This window comes from Amborella trichopoda, chromosome 1 (genome assembly GCF_054954075.1).
Source record: "Amborella trichopoda isolate Santa Cruz 75 chromosome 1, AtrichopodaSantaCruz75HAP2 v2.0, whole genome shotgun sequence".
NCBI lineage: Eukaryota > Viridiplantae > Streptophyta > Magnoliopsida > Amborellales > Amborellaceae > Amborella > Amborella trichopoda.
Window position 1 is genome coordinate 7,603,122 of NC_142336.1, and position 25,070 is coordinate 7,628,191.

Sequence of the window (25,070 nt, forward strand, 5' to 3'; positions counted from 1 at the left end):
GTAGAGAGAGATCAAAGATGAGAGCGTGGTGCGTGCCCCATTTGGCTTTCATGAGAGAGAGGAGCTTTTCTTAAGAGAGAGAGAAATTCTAAGTGGAGCTCGCCCCTTGTGGGATATGAGAGAAAAATATGAGAATTAGGTACCAGAGATAAAGTGTAAAGATTTTTGGGTGGAGATAATCCTTTTTTATAGGCTTTGAATAAAATTAGGATTTCTTATGATTTTCTTTGGCTTGCCTTTTCTTGTGAGATTGAATAACCATTGATTTTGGATGACTTGTGGGGAGAGAAATTTGAGTCATCAATTCCATAGATGGGTCATCAACATTATGAAGTGTGTACAAACCATTATCCCCTTTTCTAAACCATTTTCTCATCAATAAAAATTAAATAAATTATATCTAATCAAAATAATGTGCATACCATAAAGTAACATGTCTATTCAAACTTCCGACAAAATTTTTCAAAGATATATCAAGTCAATATTTAGTCATATTTTTCAACCATATGACCACATGCTATATCACCAAAAACATAGGAAAGAGAATATGGGTAGGGCGTGCCACCCAAGGGAGGCACTCATAGAAATATGGTGGGCCTATGTGCACAATTGGCACCCATGATATTTTTATATATTTAAAATTAATAAAAATATTTTAGAATATTATTCGAATATATAAACCATTGTAAAATCAATATCTTTAATTTTATAAATCCAAAAATTATAAATAAAACATCCAAAGATTCATAAAAATTCAAATAATAATTTTAAAATAATTTTCATCATAAAAAAAATACAATTAAATTAATTTGATGGAAAAATGATCCATATGGTTTAGGAATCAACAATCATGGAGCACTCCACCTTCAACTGTGGACTACAGACCACACTTGCTTTATCAGACCGACCCAGTATTTCTCTTGACCCACAGTCTAAGCAGGGGCTCATTAGCAGGTCACCAAAGTTCGACCGATGAGCCAAGGAGTCGCAATCTCAGTCTGTGGATTTCAGGTCCTCCCCTAGAGACGAGTGAAGGCCACCTAGACCTACTGCGACCACAACTCCTATAGTGCATAAGGGTATCTCTTGCACATGCATACACTTCACCCTAAAAAGTGGATTTCTAGTTTTTCCGAACGATCTATCGATATGCATGTTGTATGATAGAACATGGATGAGGCTTTGGCCCCCGTCTTTATAGACCACCATCACACACAAGGGTCACACAGTCCCTCGGCTCACTCATCCGAGCATATTCTCCAACCTCATCAAGGGCTAACCTATTAGAACTCTTCTCAATTTGTTCTTTACGCCCAGGTAACATGGGTTTTTCCCAACCGACTGGCCTAGATTGTTAAGCACAGTCTGGTATCAACAAACATCGTTTGCTTAGTATGGTCCACGAGGGACCACACTCCCACTGAGTTCATGTTCCACTATATCATTTCATTTTACAAGCACTCATAAGGCCACATAAACCCAACAATTTATATATATATATATATATATATATATATATATATATATATATATATTAATCTCCATTAGCGATTGTAAATATGGGGATTTTTCCTACTAATTTCTTATTTCCTCTTTTTCTAAAAATTAACTTATCAAATTGCTTATGTATCTCCACTTGTATTTTTATTACTCAAGTCATTTTTTTTTAATCTTTTTTTGTTTCATTTTAACTTGATCTTTTCTTGTTCAAAAGCAGCTAGTTAAATTTTCTTTTTTCTTCATTTTTTTAAATATTTTCTTTTCTTTTCTCACCTCCACTCTAAGTGGATACACTTTAAAATGGCATTTTGTTTTTCTATAAGAACCAAAATTAATTAATAAAAGTACCAAAATTCACCAAAATTGCATAATGGCCTCTTGCACCTTTGTATTTTAATTTCGAAACATTACATCATGCCTTGAAAAGTTGGTTTGGTGAGTATATTGGACCCTAAAACCTTGTTCTTGTTGTCATTGTACTCATGTTTTCTTCTCTTTTCAAGCATTGGGTGTTTATTAAACCGCTTGCACTCACTTGGGCTTATTTAACCTCTCGCACTCACGTTGGGCCTATAAACGGGTTAATAAAATATGAAATATAGTCTACTTTTTTAATATTAAAAATGAATGATTTATTTCTAAAATTTCATTTGGACTAAATATAATTTCATATAAATCTATTTTTAAAAATTTAAAATAAAATTGATTTATTTGTAAATTTTCCTTTGGACTAAATGTAATCCTTGACATGAGTTAAAAAAGGAAAGCACGAGAGAAGAGAAAGTGAACCGGCTAGTGGCACGTTTAGAATACTTGAGGTAGAGGTTGTCTTGTCATGGGCCTCTTGCTTTACGAGCTAAAGTTTTTGCTTTTAAGCCTTTAATTTAATTTAAGGAGATTGTATACGTTGAAACTATTTACCTTCGATACAAGGAGCTCACAAATACTTATAACCATCCGATGTGAAATTTGATAGTTTAGATGTGTTACAAGGTTCAGAAATTTTTTTTCTGAAAATTGGGGTTTGGTCCATAGAATAAATGTAACCACCTAATTTTACATCTAATAGTCAAAATTAATTGTGACTACCTTATACCGAAAGTAAATGGTCACTGACTTAAGGAGTAGCAACATGTGCAACAATTCTATAAAAAGTTGACGTCCCATAGGGAATGAACATGTTGTTCTAGCTTAGGGTGAGAGGGGTGGACGGGGCAATTCCAAATGGGATTGGCTTTTTTAAAACAATTAAGCAAACTAGGAAATAAAAAAAAAAATAAATAATAGATAAAGAAAGTAGAAACCATTCTTACAAAGATGTCACAATTACTCTTACCTATTAGATTTCAAATTGGATGAATTGAAAAATATCACAAAGTTCGAAAAATTTATTTTGAACTTTGAGTTTAGTCAATGATACACTTATAATCACCCGATTCAAAATCTAACAGACAAAAGTAACAATGACCGGTCTCTTTGTAAAAACAAGGAAAGATATCACTTGTCAAACTATTTTGATCAAACAATTCTATTTAGCATTAAAATAGTTACTTTTTAAGTTCTATTTCACTTAGGTAACTTCCCTAAAAATATGTTAAAAAAGGACCAAAATGTCTTTGTTCAATATTGAGAATCTTGAGCAAATATGGAGCTTTCAATAATTTGGCCTCAATTTGCTCGAGTCTTAAGGGCCATTTTGGTTGTTTTTGAAAAAAATTTTCCATATAGATGCCTAAGTGGAACTAAAATTTTTAAAATAATAATTCTACATGTTAAATGGGGTGATTTTGACTATATTAATGATTTGGAAAGTTAACTTGACTATTTAAATGATACTTTGTCAAAAAATAAACAACAAAACTTATAAGCAAAGACGATTATAAATAAGGAAAAAAGTTTATATAAGGTTGTAGCCTTAAAATGTAGAATTAAAGATGCATCTCAAAAATCTATCGGAAAAAAGTTGTTTTAATGTTGAAAAACACTCTAATTGATCATATCGACATCGAGATATATAAATATTAAAAAAAAAAAAAAAAATTGGTCCTATAAGTAGTGCATCTTGCAACATATTATTTAGATCTTCTATTTTCAAAATTTTCATATGCTTATAGATTTACTTGATTTTAACCATTTTTGGAGTTTAAAATATTATAAGTAGATATGAAAATAGATTTGCAGATATTCCTATGAATCTTTTACACCAAAATTACATGAATTTTTTACACTAAAGTTATATGTTATGATAAAATTTGGAGATGCACCTTAATTAGATTGTTTAAAGTTGCAATCTTATAGAAGGTGGCTAGAAAAATTGAAATGTTGATGAGGAACTTTCTTTGGGGGTCCTCGGTGGAGACAAAAAAATTTCATCTTCTTCGGTGGGATAGGGTGTATACCCCCAAAAAGGAAGGGGGGCTTTGTATTAGGAAAATCAAAACTGTTAATCAAGCCTTGCTCCGTAAGTGGTGGTGGAGAAGTTTAAGTCTTAAAGAGTATCTCTGGTGCAAAGTCATTGTCTCGAAGTATGGTTCAAATTGTTTTGGTATGTGGGTGGGAGCTAGAAGTAGAGTTAGGGGAATGTCTTCGTGTTGGATGTTGATTCATTCAAGCAAAGGTCTTATTCATAGAGATATTCGATGGTCTTTGAGCAATGATAGCAAAATTTCCATTTTGGCATCACAATGGGAGGGGGATTCTCCACTAAAATTACTCTTTCCTATGGTTTTCCAGAAGATGGCTAACCCCAATGCTTATATTTCAGAGTGTTATGTTCGTAGGGGTGATCAAATTGTGTGGAATATCAATCTTCCATATAACAGGATCCCTGGCTCTCTTTTCTTTAAACTCTTTGGACTATTAAGGTTATTGGAGGATGTCTATATCCCTCTTTATGCCGGTGATGAGGTAGTTTTGGAGATTGATAAAAATGGATTATATTCGTGAAGTCTATGTATCATGTGCTATTCCATGATAGATGGAGATGGTCTAGGCCCGAAATAGCTATCATTTGGAAATGACCTCTATCTTTCAAAGTGCAAGCTTTTTTATGGCTGGTGGTTCAAAATAAGGTTTTAACGGTACATAATCTTATCAAAAGAGGGAAAATATTGTCAAATATTTGCTTAATGTGTAAGGAGAATGGGGAGTCTGATGATCGTCTTTTTCTCCATTGTTTTTTTTTCCTTCGCATTTGGAGATGGTTCTTTGTACAGCTTGGGATTGTTTTTGTAATGTTGCCTTTAGTTACTGGGATTTTACAAAATCTGACGGTTGATTTACCACGAACAGGGATTATTATTTGGTAAATTACTAGAGGCGTCATTTTATGGGGAATTTGGAAAGAGAGAAACATGAGAGTTTTTTATGGGAGAAGTCTGCCTTTTGAAGAAATCTTGGATAGGATCTTGCATTCAATTTGGCTATATCTTTCAGTTACCAAAGTTGGCCAGGATATATGAGAAGTAAATGTTAGGAGAAATTTAAATAATCTTTTCCATATGGGTTTATTAAAGTGCAGACCTAAAGGAAGATGGGTGGTCCCGGCCTTGGGATCTGTAAGCTTAATTTTGACGGTAGTTCGTTAGGGAATCCGAATCAAGCTGGTTTTAGTGATGTGCTTAGGGATTGATTGGGAATGTTATCTTTATGTATGCATGTCCACTTGTGATGCGTATAGCTAATTTTACTATGCTCTTTTTTACGGCTTGCGCATCTTTGTGACGAGAAATTTGGGGTATTACTGCATCTTTGAAGGGGATTGTCTGAATGTCATTAAGTGGTGTAAGGGGGAACAGAAGTTGCTTTGGGAGTTCAAATCTTTGCTACTACAGATTTTGGACCTTTGTTCTTCTTCTTCTTTCTCATTTGTTCATATTTCTGATTTTGTAATATCTTTTTAGCTTAATACAATCTCGAAATTTCTAACAAAAAAAAAAAAACCATAGAAACCACACCCAATAAATAATGAAGTTGGTGTAAGGTTTAGGCTTAACATCAAAAAGCAAAATTTCACTTCAAAACTCCACTTGCAGTTCCAGTGTTAGAAACCCCTATGGTAACTGCAAATCTATTTCCTCTCTTGATAGTGAATTTTGAAGTAGCGGATATGCTATGTAAACACTTAGAAAAATAGTTTTATAAGATATGCTATTTTTAAGGCTTAAAATCTAGTTTTTTCTATTCACAATTGTTGAGGTCGAGATGATAAATTTGGATCTCACTTCTAAAAGAGCTCGAGTTTACTTTTTGCAATAGGACCCATTGCATTTTGTTTTAAATTTTATCAAAATACTTATAAAAGATGAATTATTTAATCTTTTACCCATTTATAAATATTCTAACTCATGCTTAAGTACCTATTGATGGTTATTTGGATATTAAATGAAAAAATATAGTTAGAATGTTAAATAGTTCATCTTTTATGGGTGTTTGGATAAATGTATTTAAGAAAAAAGTTTATATGGAGCTGAGGGTCAAAACAATCAAATTAGAGCCCACGTCAAAAATTTCACTAAACCAGTTGTTTTGATTCCCAAATATCCTTAAATTGATCATCTTGACATCAAGATGCACGGACATGACATCAAGATGCGTGGACATGATAAAAAAATAGATTTCAAGTTTTAGAAATAGTGCATCTTGTAACACATTTTTGGACTGTCAATTTTTAAGTTTTCATAGATTTGTTTAATCTACACTGTTTTTTAAGCTTTAAAGTTTTATAATTATAGATAAAAATATATTTTAAGGCAATCACTAAGATTTTCAGTATTAAAACCACATTTATCCACGCTATTTGAAGGTGTTCTTTACTTCGATTGTTTAGAGCCTCAACTCTATACAAACCATACCCGTTTATAGTTTCTATAATAATAAATGGAAAAAATGGAAAATATCTCCATACTCCCTATTCTTAGCTTTTATTTCACTATAGACCCAAGGTTTTAAACGATATCTTGGACATAGAAATTGTAAATTTTATTTCTTCTAACCCCTTGAGTTAATTTAAATGTGTTTCTAGGCCAAACAAATCTAAATGCCAAAACCCCTCTCCGTATTTCCCTAGTTTTCTCTTCGTATATTCTTCATTTTCTCTCCCCTTGTCTCTCACTCTCTCTTTTCCCGTTTTCCTTGATTTTTCTCTCCTCGTGTCTCTCACTCTCTCTTTTCCCGTTTTCCCTCATTTTTCTCTCCCAGTGTCTCTCACTCTCTGTTTGTGATAGACAAATTGCAGAACGAAACCAATGATAGATTTGATAGACAAATTGCATAACCAATTTTACTGGAGACCCATGAAAGCTCCAATTTGATTGCCAACCTACCAAATACTGCCAACCCATCTGAAAGCTTGAATTTGACTGCCCACCTATCTGAAACATGTGTTTTGAAAATGTTTGTGATACCTGCAGAGCCCAACCAATAATCAACAAATTTCATAACCCAATTTGACTGCGAACCCCATCTGAAAGTGCATAGGATGTATTTATCTGTTATCCAACCAATGTTTACTTTGATGGACAAATTGTAGAGCCCAATTTGACAAAGCTACAATTTGACTGCGAATGCATGTGAAAACGCTATTTATCTGTTCTCTATATAATTTTAAATGTTTATGTTGTAGATAAAGAGTTGGGTATGAAGAGAGAATGGGAGACAGGAAGAGAGAAAACGAATGAGAAATACCGAAGGAAAGAGCGACAGCACAGAGAGAGAAAAAATAAGAAGAAATATAACGAGGGGGATTTGGGAGATAGGAAGAGAGAGGTCAGGAAGATGGCATGGGAAGAGAGAGAACGGGAAGAGAAAAAGAATAGGGAATATGGAAAGAAAGAGAGGATTGGGAGATAAAAAATAGTATAATACAAAAAGAGAGACATCTAGGATAGAAAAAATAGGGGAATACGGAGAGAGAGAGAGAGATAGAGGGGTTTAGGAGATAGGGAGAGAGAGTCAGAGACGTAGAAAGAGAGAGAAAGAGAGAAGCTTGGGATATATAAGTGAGGAGAGAGAAATGATTGGGTTTAAAAAGAGTATGTTTTTTTCATCTTTGTTTAGGTTTAAAGTGGGAGAGAAGTTTGTGGTATATAAATGAAGAAAGAGAAATGAATGGGTTTAAAAAAAATATCTTTTTCACATTTGTTTAGGAGAGAAGTTTGGGGTATACAAGTTGTGCTTTTTAGACTCCAAAGTTTGGGATATTTCCTCTACAATCTCGAGATTGGCTCAAGAAAAAAGAATTAAAGATACACATTCTCTGAGCCTGAAAAAAATGTCTCAATATTGAATGAGAATTGATTAGTATTTAGACAACAAGGTGTTAAAGAGATCAAAATTCAATTTATTTATAGAAAATTGTTTCTTGCGGGTTGGATCGTTGCGGTCCAAAGGTATTTTACATCCATATTAAAGATGGATGCAAATAGGTGGTCCATTTAAAAACAATTGTAACTAATGGTTCAAATGTATTTTTAATATAATTATTATTTTTTACATTTTTTTATATTTATATCTCTAATTTAAAGATTATATATTCTCCAAAAATTAGGATCAAATTTTATTCAAAAAAACATATTTATTGCCAAGGCCATATTTCTATACTATGTGGGCTGGCCGCATAAAAACTATGTCGTTTATTTATTTTTTAAATCGTTTCGTGATATTTGGTGGGTCTCATAATGTCAGATTCAAAATATCTTTTCGTGAGGGAGCAAATGAACAGTTTGCTCTCATTGGAGCACAGTATGGGCGCCCAATAGTTTTGTCGGCCAAACTGGTAAAATATTAGTTTCGTTTGCGTATCTCTGCAGCTTTTGACATCAAAATCGAACAGGCCGCTTTATCCACTTTCTGACAACCAAACCTATAACAAACGCTCTCTGCTCTTTTTTCAAGCTTCCTCAAAATTTCTTTCTCTCTAGGGTTTCATTTTTCTAGGGCAAAATTCACAGAGAATTTGCCTCCATTTCCGCCATTAATCAGGTAAATTTTCCTAATTTCAAGCATGTTTGATCTCTCATCGTTTTCTTTGGCTTTGCTTTACGTTTATTTTTTCCTACTCCAATCATGGATTCGCCGATTCCCCATCTTCTCTTTTAATTTCTCCATTTCATGATTCAACCCTTTTTTTTGTAGAAATTGGTAGAAGTAACGTTTTGTGAGGTTCTCTGTGTCTTTGAACGATTTTTGCTCTCTTTTACTTTTTTTTTCCACTCCAATTCAATTCCCCATTTTCTCTTTTAAGTTTTCCATTTCTTGATTCGACCTTTTCTTTTGTAGGAATTGGTAGAAGTAACGTTTTGTGAGGTTCTCTGGGTCTTTGAACGATTTTTGCTGTCTTTTACGTTTTTTATTTTTTCCACTTCAATCATGGATTCTCCAATTCCCCGTTTTCTCTTTTAAATTCTCCATTTCTTGATTGGACTTTTTTTTTTTGTATCCTTTGTAGAAATTGGTAGAATTAACGTTTTGTGAGGTTCTCTGTGTCTTTGAAGGAATGTTACCCTCTTTTACGTTTTTTTCCACTCCAATCATGGATTCGCCAATTCCCCATTTTCTCTTTTAAGTTCTCCATATCTTGATTTGACCGTTTTTTTTTTTTGGTAGAAATTGGTAGAAGTAACGTTTTGTGAGGTTCTCTGTGTCTTTGAACGATGTTTGCTCTCTTTTATGTTTTCTTTTCCACTCCAATCATGGATTCTCTGATTCCCCATTTTCTCTTTTAATTTCTCCATTTCTTGGTTCTGACCTTTTCTTTGTAGAAATTGGTAGAAATAACGGCTTTTTGAGGTTCTGTGTGTCTTTGAACGATTTTTGCTCTCTTTTACGTTTTTTTCCACTCCAATCATGGATTCGCCAGTTCCCTGTTTTCTCTTTTAATTTCTCCATTTCTGGATTCGACCTTTGTTTTTGTAGAAATTGGTAGAAGTAATGTTTTGTGAGGTTCTCTGTGCCTTTGATCGATTTTTGCTCTCTTTCACTTTTTTACACTCCATTCAAGGTTTTGCCAATTCCCCATTTTCTCATTTAATTTCTCCATTTCTTGATTCAACCTTTTTTTTTTGTAGAAATTGGTAGAAGTGACATTTTGTGAGGTTCTCTGTGTCTTTGAACGATTTTTGCTCTCTCACGTTTCTTTCCCACTCCAATCATGGATTTGCCAATTCTCCATTTTCTCTTTTAATTTCTCCATGTCTTGATTCGACTCTTCTTTTTTTTTTTGTAGAAATTGGTAAAAGTAACGTTTTGTGAGGTTCTCTGTGACTTTGAACGATTTTTGCTTCCTTTTAACCTTTTTTTCCACACCAATCATGGATTTGCCGATTCCCCATTTGCTCTTTAAATTTCTGCATTTCTTGATTCAACCTTTTTTTTGTAGAAATTGGTATAATTCACGTTTTGTGAGATTCTCTGCGTCTTTGAATGATTTCTCTCTCTCTCTCTCATGCACATTTGTTTTTTTTATAGGATTTCAATCTTAGGTGGGGATTAAGGTTTGGGGAGCTGGAAAAGTTTTGAGAAATGTAGGCATGAGATATATTTTTCAAAGATATGGAAGTTAATGGGACCTTGGTCCCTCGCCCTAGTGTTTTTCCTTCTCGATTGGGTCACCAAGTCTCTGTGAAAAGGGAACGGTGCTTCTGCTTCTGTGTGTTGCGTGTTCTGCCAGTTGGGTATGTCTTTTGTTATTCAATTGTTTTATTTCTACTTTTATTCTGCCTTTATAGGACTGATTACAGGGGAAATTGTTCCCATTTTGAAAGTTTCATTGTATTTGTTACTCTTTCTGCTATTCATTGACAAAAAAAGGGGCTTTTACGATATGATAGTACAGTGATTTAGTTGATATTTTCAGTCTCTTCAGTAGATCATCTTGGGAAAGTATTGGGGAATATAGTCAACTGATTATAATGTATAAATTTGATGCTAAACTATGGAACTTGAGATTGAGCATTTTTTTGAATGTGTTCCTCGTTAAATTATGCCTTTGAGTGTAGGGGCACACACAATGCATGAGACAACTATTGTTTTTTGTGTTTATTCTATTTTAAACTTTGTTTTTGTTTTGAGTACATGGGTTTTACAACCCAGATTGCTTTGTGCCTACTCAGAATATTTGCATTTTCCTTGAACTGGGCATGAATGTGGTATTGTTGATGCTTACACAAGGATTTTGAAATTTGTATTGGAGTTTTAGTGATTAGGACTTGTATTTTAGGTCTGTGATAGATGATTAAAATTATGTGTTTGATCCCTGTATTTAGGTGGGACTTCCATTGATTGGGTCTCTTAACCCATGTTGGCATGGATTGTTAATTTTCCCTTTTTTGTTTTCAAGACAAATGTAAAGTTTGTGGTGAACTAATTCACTGCAGTGAAAACGGACTTCCATAGTCAAAACTGGCAACCATGGTAAAAAGCTGGGTACGGCAGTCAAAATAGGAGCTGCAGCTGAAAGTATAACCGCATTCAAACAGGAATTGCAATCAAAACAGTAACCTAGATCAAAACTGGTCCACTGCATCCAAAATGCTTTCTGTGGTGAAAACGTTTACTGCTATCTCGATTACACTAAGATAACATTCTTAACTTAGATAAAGTGGTCAATGGACCTCAATTAAATTCTGTACTTAAGTATAAGGGAACCCAACTTTCGGTATTTAGAGGCACGAGAGAAACTCGGTTTCTTCAAAATGCTAAGCGCTCCAGACTCGGAAAAATTTCAAGACATAATTCTATTTGCAAGCTAACTTCCAGGATGCAGCCAAATCAGATTAACAAATCCTAAGCTTCTAAGTTGCATGCTTAGGAAACTCATACAAAACCACAGCCAAAGAAATTGTTGTCGTCCAATTGGTAATATGGCTGAAAAAATGCGTGAGTCCCTGAGAAGATGTGTGAGGCCATGATGACTCTATTTAAAAAATCAAATGGTTGCTCTTGGTGATTTTTTTGGAAGAGAAGAGGAAAGAGTTTTGGTTCAAGGAAAAAGTTAAAAATTGAGAGAGCATCAATAAAATATTGGGCTTTAAATAGTTTGAGGAATGAAGATGATACTTCATCATAAGTGTCATAATGTCATTAAATAGTGTGCACCATGATGCTACATTAAAGGGGAGGCAAATAAAGAGATAGCTAGGACCAACACGTCATGCTATTCAAGTGGAAAGTTTTAAGTGGTCCATGAGAACTACAAAGATCCTAGTGGTTATGTCGGAAAACATACAACTAAAAAAATTGTTGCGAAACAAACTATAAAATAAATTAACAATCCCCCACCTATTTCTAAACAACATGACCCACTAAGACCACAAGGACATTGCATAAGCAAAGGTTTCCTACAAACTTGAACCTTTACATAGTGTTATGCAGAATGCCTAACAGGACTGTGAGTGGACAAATCTTGAACTTTATCCATTATTGATAAACCTTCCACATACCACACATTTGCTTTCAATGGCAGTGGCTTTCTAAAAGGTTTGCCCATATAGAGGCTCTGCGCTCTTTGGGGTTTTCATAAGCTCGCTAGAAAATGCCCAATTTTAGTAGGAAGCAGCCACCACTTCTATATGCATGTAGATGATTCCATAGAGGATGCCTTGTAGTGCAATGGCCCAATCTAGGCTTTACATCATTTAGACAAATAGGATCATTAAGAGTAAAATTCAACCTTACCATTCATTTGCAGTAATTGTACCATATAAAGAAAGATTTTGTAGATTTTTATTAAATAATATATTGGTACCTGCAGAAACATCGTCCATTCTAACAGGTAACCGCTCAGCCGGTTTTGGTGACCGGTTGGGTATTTTTTTTTAAAAAGGTATTTTTTTTTATAACATCTCCAAAAAATAAGGGATTGTATTTTTAATGTTTTTCATCATTATAGCAAAAATTGGAAATTGTTTTGGCCATTAATATTTATTTTTACATTTTCCCATCTTTTTTAGAAAATTTCAAAAATACCCCTAAGCACAAATCAATTCTTTAAAATTCATTTTTTTCCCATTAATTTTCAACTTCATTTGGATGTGCGTTGTTTAATCACTCTTTAAATATACCTTTCATATTTTAGTAGATTTGTTTTTGTATTTTTTAACACTTTTTTGACCTCTTGGGACTTGTCCGGTTAGAATGGTTGAGCCGGCCGGTTTATGGGTTAGGCCGGTTGAACCGCTTCTAGGCCCATGTGTGGTTAACTGTTCCAGTTCAATTTTTCCAACACTGCTTTAAACATCACACAAGTGGCTTTTTCCCTTTGGACCTTGGACGTGGGATCTTCTTGTCTTTAGGTAGGGTTCCCATCAGTGTGCAGCATATTAGAAATGGGCTTAAGTTCCATCCCGTCGTCAAGCAAAAGTCTCAACTGACTATACCTTAAGTGAATATATCTAGATTTTCCAGAATAAATCTTACTTTTCGCTTGGTATTTTGCAGCTTCATTGTCACACCAGATTGAGACTGCAGGCATGGGCCCTGGAATAAGTGCTATGTCTACAACAAGTTCCTTAGCCATTTAGCCTCTTTACTAGGGCTTTAGGCTATTAACTCCAATTCCATCATGAATTTGGAGATATAGGGTTGCTTCTTGGAACCCCAAGCAACCCCCACTGTATCTGAGGATCCATCTGTTAGTAGACATAGATTCATTAGAATCTGTAGTCCAATTTGTATCGCTGTATCCTTTTAATATAGCAAGCTCACCCGCATAGTGCAGGCTTCAATCTATGCTTCCTTTGAGATATTTCAGAACTCTATAGAACGGGTTCCAATGCTCTTGACCTAGGTTATTGGTATATTGTATATTTACTCAGTTTACGCACATCAAAAGCTATATCCCGTTTCGAACTTGACATTTTATGCATTGTACATCCAATAATTATTGCATAGTCCAATTGGGAAATAAGATCTTCACGATTCTTTCTGAGTTTAATATGGGCAAATAAAGGGTTGAAACTGGTTGCATTCAAACTTCAAAGTGATCAAAACGTTTGAGCATTTTCTGAATATGGTGGCTTTGTGGTAAAACATACACAGTCAATTTTCTCACTATTTTAATTACGAGAATCCAAATATTGCATTAGCTTGCCTCGTGTAAATTTGGGAAACAATAATTTCTCAATGTCCTAAATGCATGCAATATTGCTGCATGTATGAGCATGTCATCTGCAGATAAGCGAATAATTATAAATTCACCCTCACAAACTCTGGCGTAAACACATGTATCACATATGAACTCCGTGTGAATACGGTACTCTATTGAATTTTTTATGCAATTGTTTAGGTGCTTACTTCAATCCAAATAGGGATTCATAAGTTTACAAACCTTGTGTTCCCATCCCTTAAGAATATCCCTCAGGTTGCTCAATATAAATTTCTTCCTCTAGTTCACATGGAGAGAAGCTGTTTTGACATCTATCTGGTAAATCTCTGGATGGTGTATGCAAGTCAAGGCAATGCGTACTTGAATGAGAGCTATTCGAGGGACTGGTGCATAGGTGTCCTCTTGTTTAAGACCAGTTACAACCAGTCTTGCGTTACATTTCTCAATAGTACCATCTGCCCTAATTTTCTTATTGAAAATCTACTTACATCCTAATGGCTTAGCACCATCCAAGTGTCATTCTCCAAAATAGATTTCATATCATCGTAGAATGGAGTCTCACTTGAGGACATGGCATCTTAGAAACTCATAGGATCTTTCTCCAAAAGGGACATTTGAGAATCAGGACCAAAATCAATTGGATTGCTGATTCTCTTACTTCTCTTAGGTTCCAAGTCCTCAAGGTTGTCATGCTTATGAATTTTACAGCTACCATGACATTCTTCATACTCAATATACTGCTTACCAATGAATTTGTGTTCCAAAAATTCTGCATCCCTGGATTCTATGAGTCAAAGTCCAGAAATCTGTATGCTTTGCTGTATTCAACATAGCCCACAAACAACCATGATAGATATAGTTCCAAGTTCGGGCACCTTATGATTAGGAGGCCTTACTAAGGTTGCACAACCTCAGACCTTGAGAAATCCTAAAGAAGATTCCCTTCCTTTCCAAAGTTCATATGCTGTAGCATTAGATTTTCAAAATGTTATTCTGTTCAAAATATAACTAGCTGACATAAAAGCCTCTGTCCATAAATTAGCAGGGAGGTTTAAACTGATGAGCATCACATTCATCATATCCACAAGCATGTGATTTTTCCTTTTAGCTAAACTTTTGTGTTGTGTTGTGTATGGGGTAGTAACTTAGCGAATAATTCCATTTTCTTCACAATATTTAGTGAGGTCAATGGAGCGATATTCACTACGTCTATCACTTCTGAAACCTTGAATTTTAAATTCATTTGATTTTCAACTTCAGTTTTGTAAGTCTTGAATTTCTCAAATACTTCATCTTTGTTTGTAATTAAGTTAACGTAGGTCTTGAGAAATCATCAATAAAAGTGAAACAATATTTCTTCCCACCATGGGTTTGTACATCTCTTAGACCACAAGCATCACTGATTCTGTGAGTCAATTCCAATAACCTGGCGCCTCTTTCCTCTTTAGGAAAGGGTTTCTTTGTGATATTTGATTGTATACATACATTGCACATAGTATTTTCTAAATTCTCACCTAGGAAATAAGGTCTAAGGTACTCATTTTTCTCAGAGCATGATAATTAACGTAACCTAATGTCATCATTATTAGCGCTTTTTCCCAATTATTTGGGGTTGGCTAACAATTAACTTCATAAAAAAAAAACTATTTGGGGTCGGCTACACGAATCATGGTCTTCCATTCAGCTCTACCAAGGACCATACCTTCTATGAGGCCATAACATGACCAAATCTACATGCCATAAACAAATGAATTAGTCATACAAACAGAAGAAGAGGTACCTTGTTCATTCTATGCTAAGTTTGAACATGCCTTAACTGGCGTCTCCCATTCCTAAAAAGACACCATTTCTCTAACACTCGAAGGAAAGTTTGAAACCCCTCTTGTTCAAAAGGTATGAAGACACCAAATTTATCTTAATTTTAGGGGCATGATACACATCCAGAAGCAGAAGGGTGAGGACTTCAACAAATGTGAATTTCAATTCAATTGTCCCTTTACCAACTACTTTGGAGGACAAAGAGTTGCCATATAAAGGACAATGTCTTCCACCACCATTTTGTAGGTCCTAAACATGTTTCTATCATTAAAGACATGTTTGGGGGCCCCTCTATCATTAACTTCTGAGATCATGGCTACAAATCTTTCCTCAGCTACATGGGCTTGAGCCAGTTGCTACTTTCGAATGAATTCTGCAGAATTTCTCACATGGCTAGCTTTGCCACAAAAATAGCATGGGTTTCTTACATGCTGTCCTGAGTTGTCTTTGCTTTTGGAGCTTTGGTGTCTTTCTTTTCTTCAATTTTAATTTCCTTTTCTGTCCTCGGCATTTTCGTTTTTGGACCTTCAACTATGTGGGTTCTAGCAACCATCTAAGACTTGTATTCTTTTATATCTAGGATTTTTGTCCTCTTTGATTCTCAAATGAGTGATCAATTGATCCAAGCTCAAAGTATAGCTATAGCCTTTCCAAGAAGGTGGTAGTTTATCTTGAAGGACTTGTCAAATTTAATTCTATTTGATGCACGTTCATTCGCTATAATCTAGAAATCATCGAGTTGAGCCAATACCAATCTCTCCTATGTAATCTTAAAATTCAAGCATTTATTAATGAGATACTTCTTGCTTCGAACATTCTTCACCTTATATTTTGTTTCCAGAGCTTCCCACATGTCCTTTGCAATTGGCATTCCTAAGTAGAGATCAAACAAAGGATCACTCAAAGCATTTAGGGTATGCCCTTTGCATATATAATCATCTTCGTCCCATTGCTATATTTCTGCAATATGATCATCGGTGGTCTGTCGAGCAATAGTCTAATTACCGATTGATTCCAACATTGAAGTGGCAATATTCATTCTTGTAGAAGAACATGGTTTCTTTAATACATAATCCCTTTTAAAGTCCTTCATAGGAATTAAACCTTAGACTATCATTTTCTAAAATTCATACCATCAAAACGGTCCAATGTCACAAAGTTGTGGGTCATTGGTTTCAACGAGTTTCCCATAGCTATTCGTGATAGTAAGCCAATTTATCACTTCAAATTGTTAAGTTTCCCTTTTTTTGTTTTCAAGACACGCTTAAAGTTCGTGGTGAACTGATTCACTGCCGTGAAAATGGACTACCGCGGTCAAAACTAGCGACTGTGGTCAAAATTGGGCACCACGGTGGAATATTGGGTACTGCTGTCAAAACAGGAACCCTGGTGCAAATAAGAAGTGCAGTCAGAACTGCTCCACTTTGTTCAAAATTCTTTCTGCAATGAAAAGGTTTATTGCAATCTTGATTACACTTAGATTACACTCTTAAGTTAGATAAAGAGGCCAATGGACCTCAATTAAATTCAATACATAAGTATAAGGAAACCAAAATTTCAGGATCTGGAGGCACAAGAAGAAAGTTTTGATGGTAGACAAAGACAAATAGCTTGGACAACACGTCATGCTATTTAAGTGAAAAAGGGTTTAAGTGGTCCATGAGGACTAGAAAGATCCTACCGGTCCTGTAGAAAAAATACAAATAAAAAACTATAGAATAAATTAACATGGATGATGTAACTGTTCTTAGGAACTTATAACCAAAATGAATTGGGATCCAGGTTACAGTCCTTCTCATGAAATTAAAGTCATTTCCAAATTTTGATAGTAGAAGTAATTTTTGAATAATACATGATACATTATATTGCCTATTGAATTTTATCATATCTTAATATACTACTTTAGTTGAATATTTGAGTACTCAAATTGATATTTTGTTGTTTGGGTTTAGTGCGTTGTTTTGTTGCATTGTATCTGTCAATTCATTTTTCTGAACTAGGATTCGGAGATAAATGCAATATTACTAACTCATTTCTAATTGATGCTGTGATCTTGTCCAGTTATTCTCCCCATTCCAGTTATTTGCTGAGTTCCCTTCTTTTTGGGCTTGCACAGGGATACTCTTTCAACCTCTTCCCACCATAGATGGAGAAAGGTAGAAGTTCAGTGCCAGGATAGTTCTCAAAGTGTTCAACAGTCATTGATTCCTCAGAGAGATGATGTGGGGTCGTCTCAGCTCTCTTTTGACAGGCTACAGCCCAGGGAAGAGGATTTTACAAGTGAGCAAAAGAGGGGCTTTGGCAGGTTTGTTGTTCGAGAAGCTGTCTTGGATGAAGAATATTGGGTGAGATTTCATTTGGATCCAGGTTCATGCTACTTGCATAATATTTTAGACAGTTGCATTTTATATTTTATTCTTAAATGTACTACTCATGTACCTGTTGTCAATTGGGCTTCTTTCCTGACGGTAGGACACCCGGTTGGTGTGCAGGAGGTCAAGGTCTCAAGTATCTCAATAACCACACAAAGTTCCTACCCTTTTTTGTTATCCTTAGGTTGGTCTATGGGTAGAAACTCCTGGTAATTATGTAAGCAGGAAGTCGTGTGCTTGAACCTTGAAGTTTGTCCCTAGCAACAAATTATGCTGACCTACCCTTTTTCTTTGTCCCTTAGACTTTGGCTTTGTGGTAGACATCCCACTTTGAGTGAGGAAGGTCAAGGGTTCAAACCATGGAGGTTCAACCCTAAAAAACCCAAACAAGATGACCTATTTACATTTCAAGTTTCAAACCCTTTCATTGAACTATCACTGATTAAAAAAAAAAAAAAGGGCTCCATATGTTTAGGCTTTTGCTATAATGATTTTTAGTGTTTCACGTGTTCAATCTTGCACATCAGACAGCAGCATGGCTTCGGGCAGAGAGCTGTTGGGAGAACCACTCATACATGCGGTCAGTTCTCTCCTATTTTGACACTTGGACAGTTCATGTTTGTTTTATTTTAGAGTGAAAAGCCTTATCTTTAGTTTTCCTTTCTAGTTGATTATCAATGATTGGTCCAAGTTGTCTATTTGAAACCCAAAATGATTCTTCTTGCAGACATGTTGAGAGTTACAAGAGGAAATTTGCTGAGCAGGTGAGACTTTATTCAGAACCTGATTCACAATTCCCACTATCTGTTATTTTCCATTAAAAGGATTCAAGCTTTAAGTATTTTCTGTTGCTCCTAAATTGTTGGCATCTCAAAAGGATTAATTCTACTCTACTAGAGTACACATTTTTTTATGACTTGGTTTTCATTGACATTCTATCTGGTCTGAACTTTGCTGCAAATAATATGCCCGATGATGCATGTGTCCTGAATGTCATATATGAAGCGATTATCCTCCTTTCTTACCATGGTTTTGCCAAGTTTATTGTATGTTCCTGACGGACACCCTTCTTGTTTGTCTTGAATCGATAGGGCCATCTAGTCGCGTAATTCATATTTAGACATTACTCTAAATGTGAATGTGTAGGAATATGCATCAGCTTACCTGTGACTGTATCCATGTTTATACATGAATGCTTGTGTTTGGACATGTGTGCGTCCATTTGATTCATGTGTTTATGTATGTATCTATGCTTGCATTAGTATTTTGAAGTTATATATAGTGTTTCGGGACTCGGCTGAGTCTGAGTTACTCGGCCTCGCCCATAGGGCGAGGCCAGTTTTGCTGTACTCCATGTATATATAAGTTATATATTATTATAATATGCCTTTTTTGACTCAAAAGCTTTGAAACATCTTGTTGGCTACTATGTATGCTTATCATGCATTATATTATATAGCTTTCAAAAGATATAGATTATAATATGCCTATTTTTCTGTGTACCATGTATATAGAAGCTATATTATAATATGCCTATCTTGTCTCAAAAAGCTTTCAAACAGCTTGTTGGGTACTACATATGGTTATCCTGCATTATGTTGAGGGTTCTAACCCCCTTACTTACACCTATATATATATATATATATATTTTTTTTTTTTTTTTAACTTAACCTTTTAAAGTTTTAAAAGAAAAGGAAGCCCAAAATGGCATCCTCGAGGATCGAAATGGAGATCTCATGGCTGAAGAGCATACCATAGGTGCCACTGCTAACTAATAAGCCATTCTTGTTTAATTTTAGAAAATGGGCGCTTGTATAATATATATCAATTTTTTTATCTTTATTTTTAATAATAAGCCATATCAACAGAAAAGAAGATAATTACTAGTTTGAAGCTTATTCCCACCATATATGGTGTAGACATTTTCCATTACTTTGTTGCCTTCTAGAGTCTCCAAATAGAAAGCCACACTCGGTGGCTTCTGTCTTATTGTACACATATGTTCACCTGCATATCCAATTTAACATTTTGAACATTCTTCATACTAAGCATATGTGATAACTGTTGATTCTTGGTTTTTTGATTCGCTTTTGGGGTGGTGAGCAAAATCTGTAAAGAATAGGACCCATGTATATGTTTGCAGTTTTTCTACTAAGTGATTAGCTCAAGCATGAGTAACCTCTGATTTGTGTTGATAGATACACGTAAGCATTAACCATTTTCTCATAAATGGGTAGTGGCTTCATTCATTTTCAGATCTAGTGCTCAAGTATTTTATTTAGACATCGAATGCTTATGAAGAAACTGATTTCATTTGAATAATACATTTCTGATGCTTATTCTTGCAGGAATTCAATGCTTTGAAGCAGCGGTGTGCTGGGCAATTCAAAAACTCTTTGAAGTGTTTCTGCATTGTTGCTGTAGGTCCAATATATCAAAGGCTTTTTATTTTTATATCCTGACCTGCAAATTTGTTGTTGTGATAATCTCAATTGTCAGATAATGCGTTAGGTTTTCAATGTTTCTTGGAATATTTTTTGGGAGGATAATGATGTGTATGTCTTCTGTGTTTTCTGGTTTCTTGTTTCTCTATTTCTCTATTTCTATATTGTCTATGTGGTCCAGTAGTTGTTACTGTCCTGGTTAACTTTACTGGATGGTCCAATGGAACCATAGTTTTCAAGGCTTCCAAGTTGAATGGGACCACAGTTAGAGTATTCATGTACTTCACCGAATTGGTTTGGTGGAGGAGCAAGGTTACTGTCTTCATGCTTTGAAACCCAATGAAGAAATGGAAAGAAACAATGCAAGTTAGCCTCATGTGTTCCTGCTATCATGTGAAGAGTGGAGTGGTTGGGAGACTGAAAGATTTTGGCACTTCTGCTAATTTGAGTGAAGATAAAAAAAATGACAAAGAAAATTGGAAATGCAAATTAAAAACAAAATCCCAAACATATCATCTTGTTGGTGAGCATTGTTCGACCCTAACTCTTTGTTAACCAACAACACTTGAGTGGTTAGCAGCTGACATTTAGTAGTACTATATCTCAAGTTCAAATCCTACCACTAAACTGCCAAACCCCCCCCCACCTCCCCGCAACCACCACCCTAAAAAAAGAAAAAGAAAAAAAGAAAGTCCCAAAGTACTTCCCTTGATAGTCCAATGTACAATTTTTTTTTTTTTTTCAGAACATTTCCTCAATTGAGGAGTTTTGATTGATTAAGATTTATTATAACATGGAAAGTTTTGGTCAAGTTTTAAGTTGGTTACCTACCTAACACAACCCCCTCCGTTACCCGCGCTTGGGAAGGGTTAAAGGAAAGTTTAAGGTCCCCACCCTTCATAGACTAGCTTTGCTTTATGGGGCGGAATGTTGGGCAGTCAAGAAATAACATGCCCATAGGATGAGTGTAGTTCAGATGAGGATGTTGAATGGACGATTTACAATAAAAAATAGAATTTGAAATAAATCCTTTTGGGAGAACTTAGGTTTGACTCAAATAGGCAACAAGATGAGAGAAATTAGACTTAGGTGGGCTGGCCATGTGCAGCGCAGAGTCAGTGCAACACCTGTTAGGAGGTGCGAAGTAGTTTAAGTGGAAGGCTAAAAAAGGGCAACGTAGGCCCAAAAGGATATTGTTGGAAGTAGTGAGAAAAGATGTGAGGGTATGATCCTTGATATGGCAGAATGGCGGACTAGGATTTATATAGCCAACCCCAAATAGTTGGGAAAAGGCTTTGATGATATGATGATGAGGATTTTTTATAGCATCCCTCCTTGGGTTCGAGTCACAGTTGTACAAATTTCACAAAATCAATGAAATAGTCAATTACAACAAAAATAAAAGAAAAAAACAATGTAATCTCATCACTTAGTAGTTCATACTTATTGTCCAAAAGCGAATTCAGTTTTACATGTCATTGTATCTTTGAACCATATTTGTCTATTTCTGACGTCAAAATAAAGTTAAGTTTAATTATTATTATTTTTTTAAAAAGTGGAGGACATTATACTAGACATTGAGGCTTGTGTGTGCAACTGTGTTAGATATGCGGCCCTGATCCTTATACGCATCTTAAAATTTCGCCCTCCAATCTTTCAAATTAAATGCTAGCCAGCGATAACTGCCTACTGGGACAACCAACTCAAAGAGGACTTTTGTGGTTACATGCTGTAGATTGGTATAAGATAGTTGATGCAGAGTTCTACATGATACAGCTGTTGCTTTATGTGAGGACCCAAGGCCAAAGAAATTGTGATGGTTTTTGTCATTTTCAGGTTAAAAAAGAAGAAGAGAATGTGAGGCGTACTGTCTTGAATAGCATTGTTGGAACGCTTGACGTAAGCATTAGGCAGTTCTTGCAAGGCGAGGCCTTTCCAGGGATCAGGGAAAAGGTCAATTTTCGTACTTCGGAACCTTGAATCCCATGTTTTAATGTCTCTCTTCTATACAGAATTAGCAAGTGACAAGTAAGTTACTGGGATTAATTGGCCATCTATGATTAGTGGGTAATATTTGGGCAGAAATCCATGTGTTGTAGTTGTGATATTAACCACAATCCAAAAGTTTGAAATGAAAATAGTCCTAGGACATGTCCTATATTCCTTCTCTTTTTCACTTTAGATGTCTTTGATACAATACAAGGGTTTTCTTTTCTTTTTTCTCTGAAGTTTCCAGTTTGTCTTCAGGGATATGGGAAATCCTCAGCATTAATGGCCAGTAATGGTTCTGACCATCCACATAGGTATGCTTATGTTTCAAATGTTTGTGTGGCAAAGTATGCACGCCGCCAAGGTATTGCGACCAATATGCTGTATTTGGCTATGGATGTTGCTCTCTCTGCAGGTAGTCTAAGTGGTGTCTAGATAATCTGATTGTTTTTCTGAGTTGATTAAATTAGCGGATGGTTGCCATATGTGACAGCTTATTGACATACTCTACATTCTTTGATCTAATTTTATTTGGATATTGGCCTTACAGGCATGACGCAGATCTTTGTTCACGTGAATGCAGATAACACACCAGCGAAATATTTGTACGAAAAAGTGGGCTTTGAGGTTAGGAGCACAAAAGTGTTAATTTTATGAGAATCATCTTTGAGCTACTTAACCAATAAGTTCTCCAAGGAAAATTCCTCTTCCTGATATTGCCATTCTTTCCTCTTGATTTGAGATTTTGGTAAACTCAAAAACCATGAAACTTTGTCACAGCTCTTATTTTCACTCAGAGAACTGTTACTCATTAATGTCCTGCATTGATAGCTGGGTCATGTTCAAGCAAGATGGACCGTATTGATATGGTATCTCTCCATCTCTCTCATACCAACCCAGACAAACCCATGAAGCACCCCCACATTCACTATTTTTCCAATCTACTCATTCAAAGTCTTCCCTGTTTGCTGCTCATTTGATACATCATTCAAATGCCCCCCATTTCTTTTGGAAATATCAACCATGCATTGTCCTCTAGCCAAAAATTCTCTCTACGAGGTCTTCTGGCTTTCCTACAATTATTTTAGACATGACATTTTAGGGCCTACCCGGCAGTTGCATCCGTGCCTTTATGAGAGGAGATGAACCCTTTTGCATGATGTCCCAACAATCGCCTGTTAGCATCTATATATTTATTTTTTGTCTAGAACTGGAATGTGAACCTAGCTGCTAATTTAACTTATTATCTTTTAGATAGACATCTCGGCAAGCAATCTTCTCTTTATAAGTAGGTGATGCAATGGATAGATATGTCAAGAAGTCTTGGCTTGCTTTTCTGGTATTTTAGCTGCCATTCTTAGGATCATGGTTATTTTTTTAAAGGGACTGTGAGGCTCTATATGGTATATGGTACATGTCTGAGGCATGTGCCATCCATTGTTGATGCGAACCGTGTAGATTAACCAACCTTTGTGAGTCTCCTTGATTGGAAACCATGTTTGATCTCTGCTGTTCATCATAGTTAATAGATGATGGATGCCCTGCCTGTGTACTGTATACCACGCACTGGATGTGTAAGTTATTCTCCTTGGAATTTCTTTTGTCAAACCAAAGTAGCTTATCTTTCTGGATTTATACCAATCAACCTGTTGCAACTTGTTCTCATCTGTGGTTTGAGATATAAAAAATATCCAATGTTTCTCTTCATATTCTGTTTCTTTTACTGTGCTTTCTGTGATGATTCTATCGCTCTCTTATGGAGTTTCTCTTATCATGATGCCTGTAGATGGTTGAGGAAGCAGTTGACAATTCATCGAAAGAACCAGACCTTATGTGTTTGAAGCTGTAGCCTATGTTAATCGAGTATAAAAATCATGTATAGGTATAAAATAACCAAGAAAATTTTCTGGTTTATTGGTATAGTTTGTCATTGAAACCCCATATGCAATGTTTTTGGTTAGCACTGGGGCACTGCAGTCTGTTTTTCTCTGAGGAACAGATTAGATAATATTCAATATTTGATTTTGGGAGTTGTGTGCTCTTGAAGAGTCACGACCTCATGAAGTTTGCCGGCAAAGGGTTATCTTTTATTCTGTAACCTTTTGCTCGAGCCATGTGGTACTATGAATGATGTGATTTTTTTGAACAAATTATGAATGATGTAATCGTAAGTGTTTGACTTGCCATTTTCGGTACAGATATGGTTGTTGTTGATCAATTGTTTCTAATCATCCTGTATTAGGTGTTACTATAACATCAAGGTACCAGATAATCTTACGGAATGGGTGGAATGGTATCTGGAAATTATTGAGAGAGATATAAGAGGGTACAAAAGCTAAGACTCCATAGAGAGAGAGAGTATTAATGTGTGCGGGAGCGAGAAGAGAGAGAGGGCCGAGGTTACGACATAATAGATTTTAACAATTTATTTAAGAGTAATGATCTTACAAGACCCTCTCATGTCAATGTGTGTAGGATCTTAAAAGATCATCATTAAATTTGACATAGATCTTTAGAAAAATCACTTTTTTTACAGATTTGTGTCAAATTTAATGATCTTTTAGTGTTTTACATACATGAGTATGAGAGGGTCTCATAGGATCATTACTCTTTATTTAAAACCTGCAAAATGTCACTACTCAATCGGGCAAAATATGTCCTCACAGATGATTTTCTCGGTGAATTTTTGGAGTTCATTTCAAAAAAGTATCGTTTACGAAAAATTTCTCCCTACCTTTTTTTTGTACTCATTTCTTGGGAGACCCAATGGTTAAAAATATTTTTGGCCGTATAAAGTTCTCATTTTTTTTAGGGAAAATGGTTAAAAAGCCTTAAAAATATATT

General features: G+C 35.3%; 1 protein-coding gene across 10 annotated transcripts; it reads left to right on the plus strand.

The window, feature by feature from the left end:
* Positions 1-8,310: 8,310 nt before the first annotated feature.
* Positions 8,311-24,423, plus strand: LOC18426240 (GCN5-related N-acetyltransferase 6, chloroplastic). Of its 10 annotated transcripts, none has more exons than XM_088852226.1 (10): positions 8,311-8,481; positions 9,967-10,172; positions 17,483-17,766; positions 18,292-18,373; positions 18,521-18,557; positions 20,142-20,213; positions 22,074-22,190; positions 22,485-22,641; positions 22,777-22,853; positions 24,013-24,423. In XM_088852226.1, exons 4-10 carry the CDS (start codon positions 18,369-18,371, stop codon positions 24,073-24,075), a joined length of 528 nt encoding a protein of 175 aa, XP_088708352.1. In that variant the 5' UTR covers positions 8,311-8,481; positions 9,967-10,172; positions 17,483-17,766; positions 18,292-18,368; the 3' UTR covers positions 24,076-24,423. The 10 variants fall into 10 exon arrangements, 9 of the variants coding, with proteins under 9 accessions (XP_088708352.1, XP_088708343.1, XP_088708362.1 ...); XM_088852217.1 differs by having other exon boundaries at positions 18,321-18,373; XM_088852236.1 differs by having other exon boundaries at positions 18,321-18,373; positions 22,485-22,540.
* Positions 24,424-25,070: the final 647 nt, after the last annotated feature.

Excerpts from the sequence above, each read along its gene's own strand:
- LOC18426240 (XM_006832898.4), top strand. The coding sequence starts at position 10,051 with ATGGAAGTTAATGGGACCTTGGTCCCTCGCCCTAGTGTTTTTCCTTCT. Across the intron at positions 17,767-18,320 it reads TCTTGGATGAAGAATATTGG|ACAGCAGCATGGCTTCGGGC; the intron begins GTGAGATTTCAT and ends CTTGCACATCAG. Across the intron at positions 18,558-20,141 it reads AGAGGAAATTTGCTGAGCAG|GAATTCAATGCTTTGAAGCA; the intron begins GTGAGACTTTAT and ends TTATTCTTGCAG.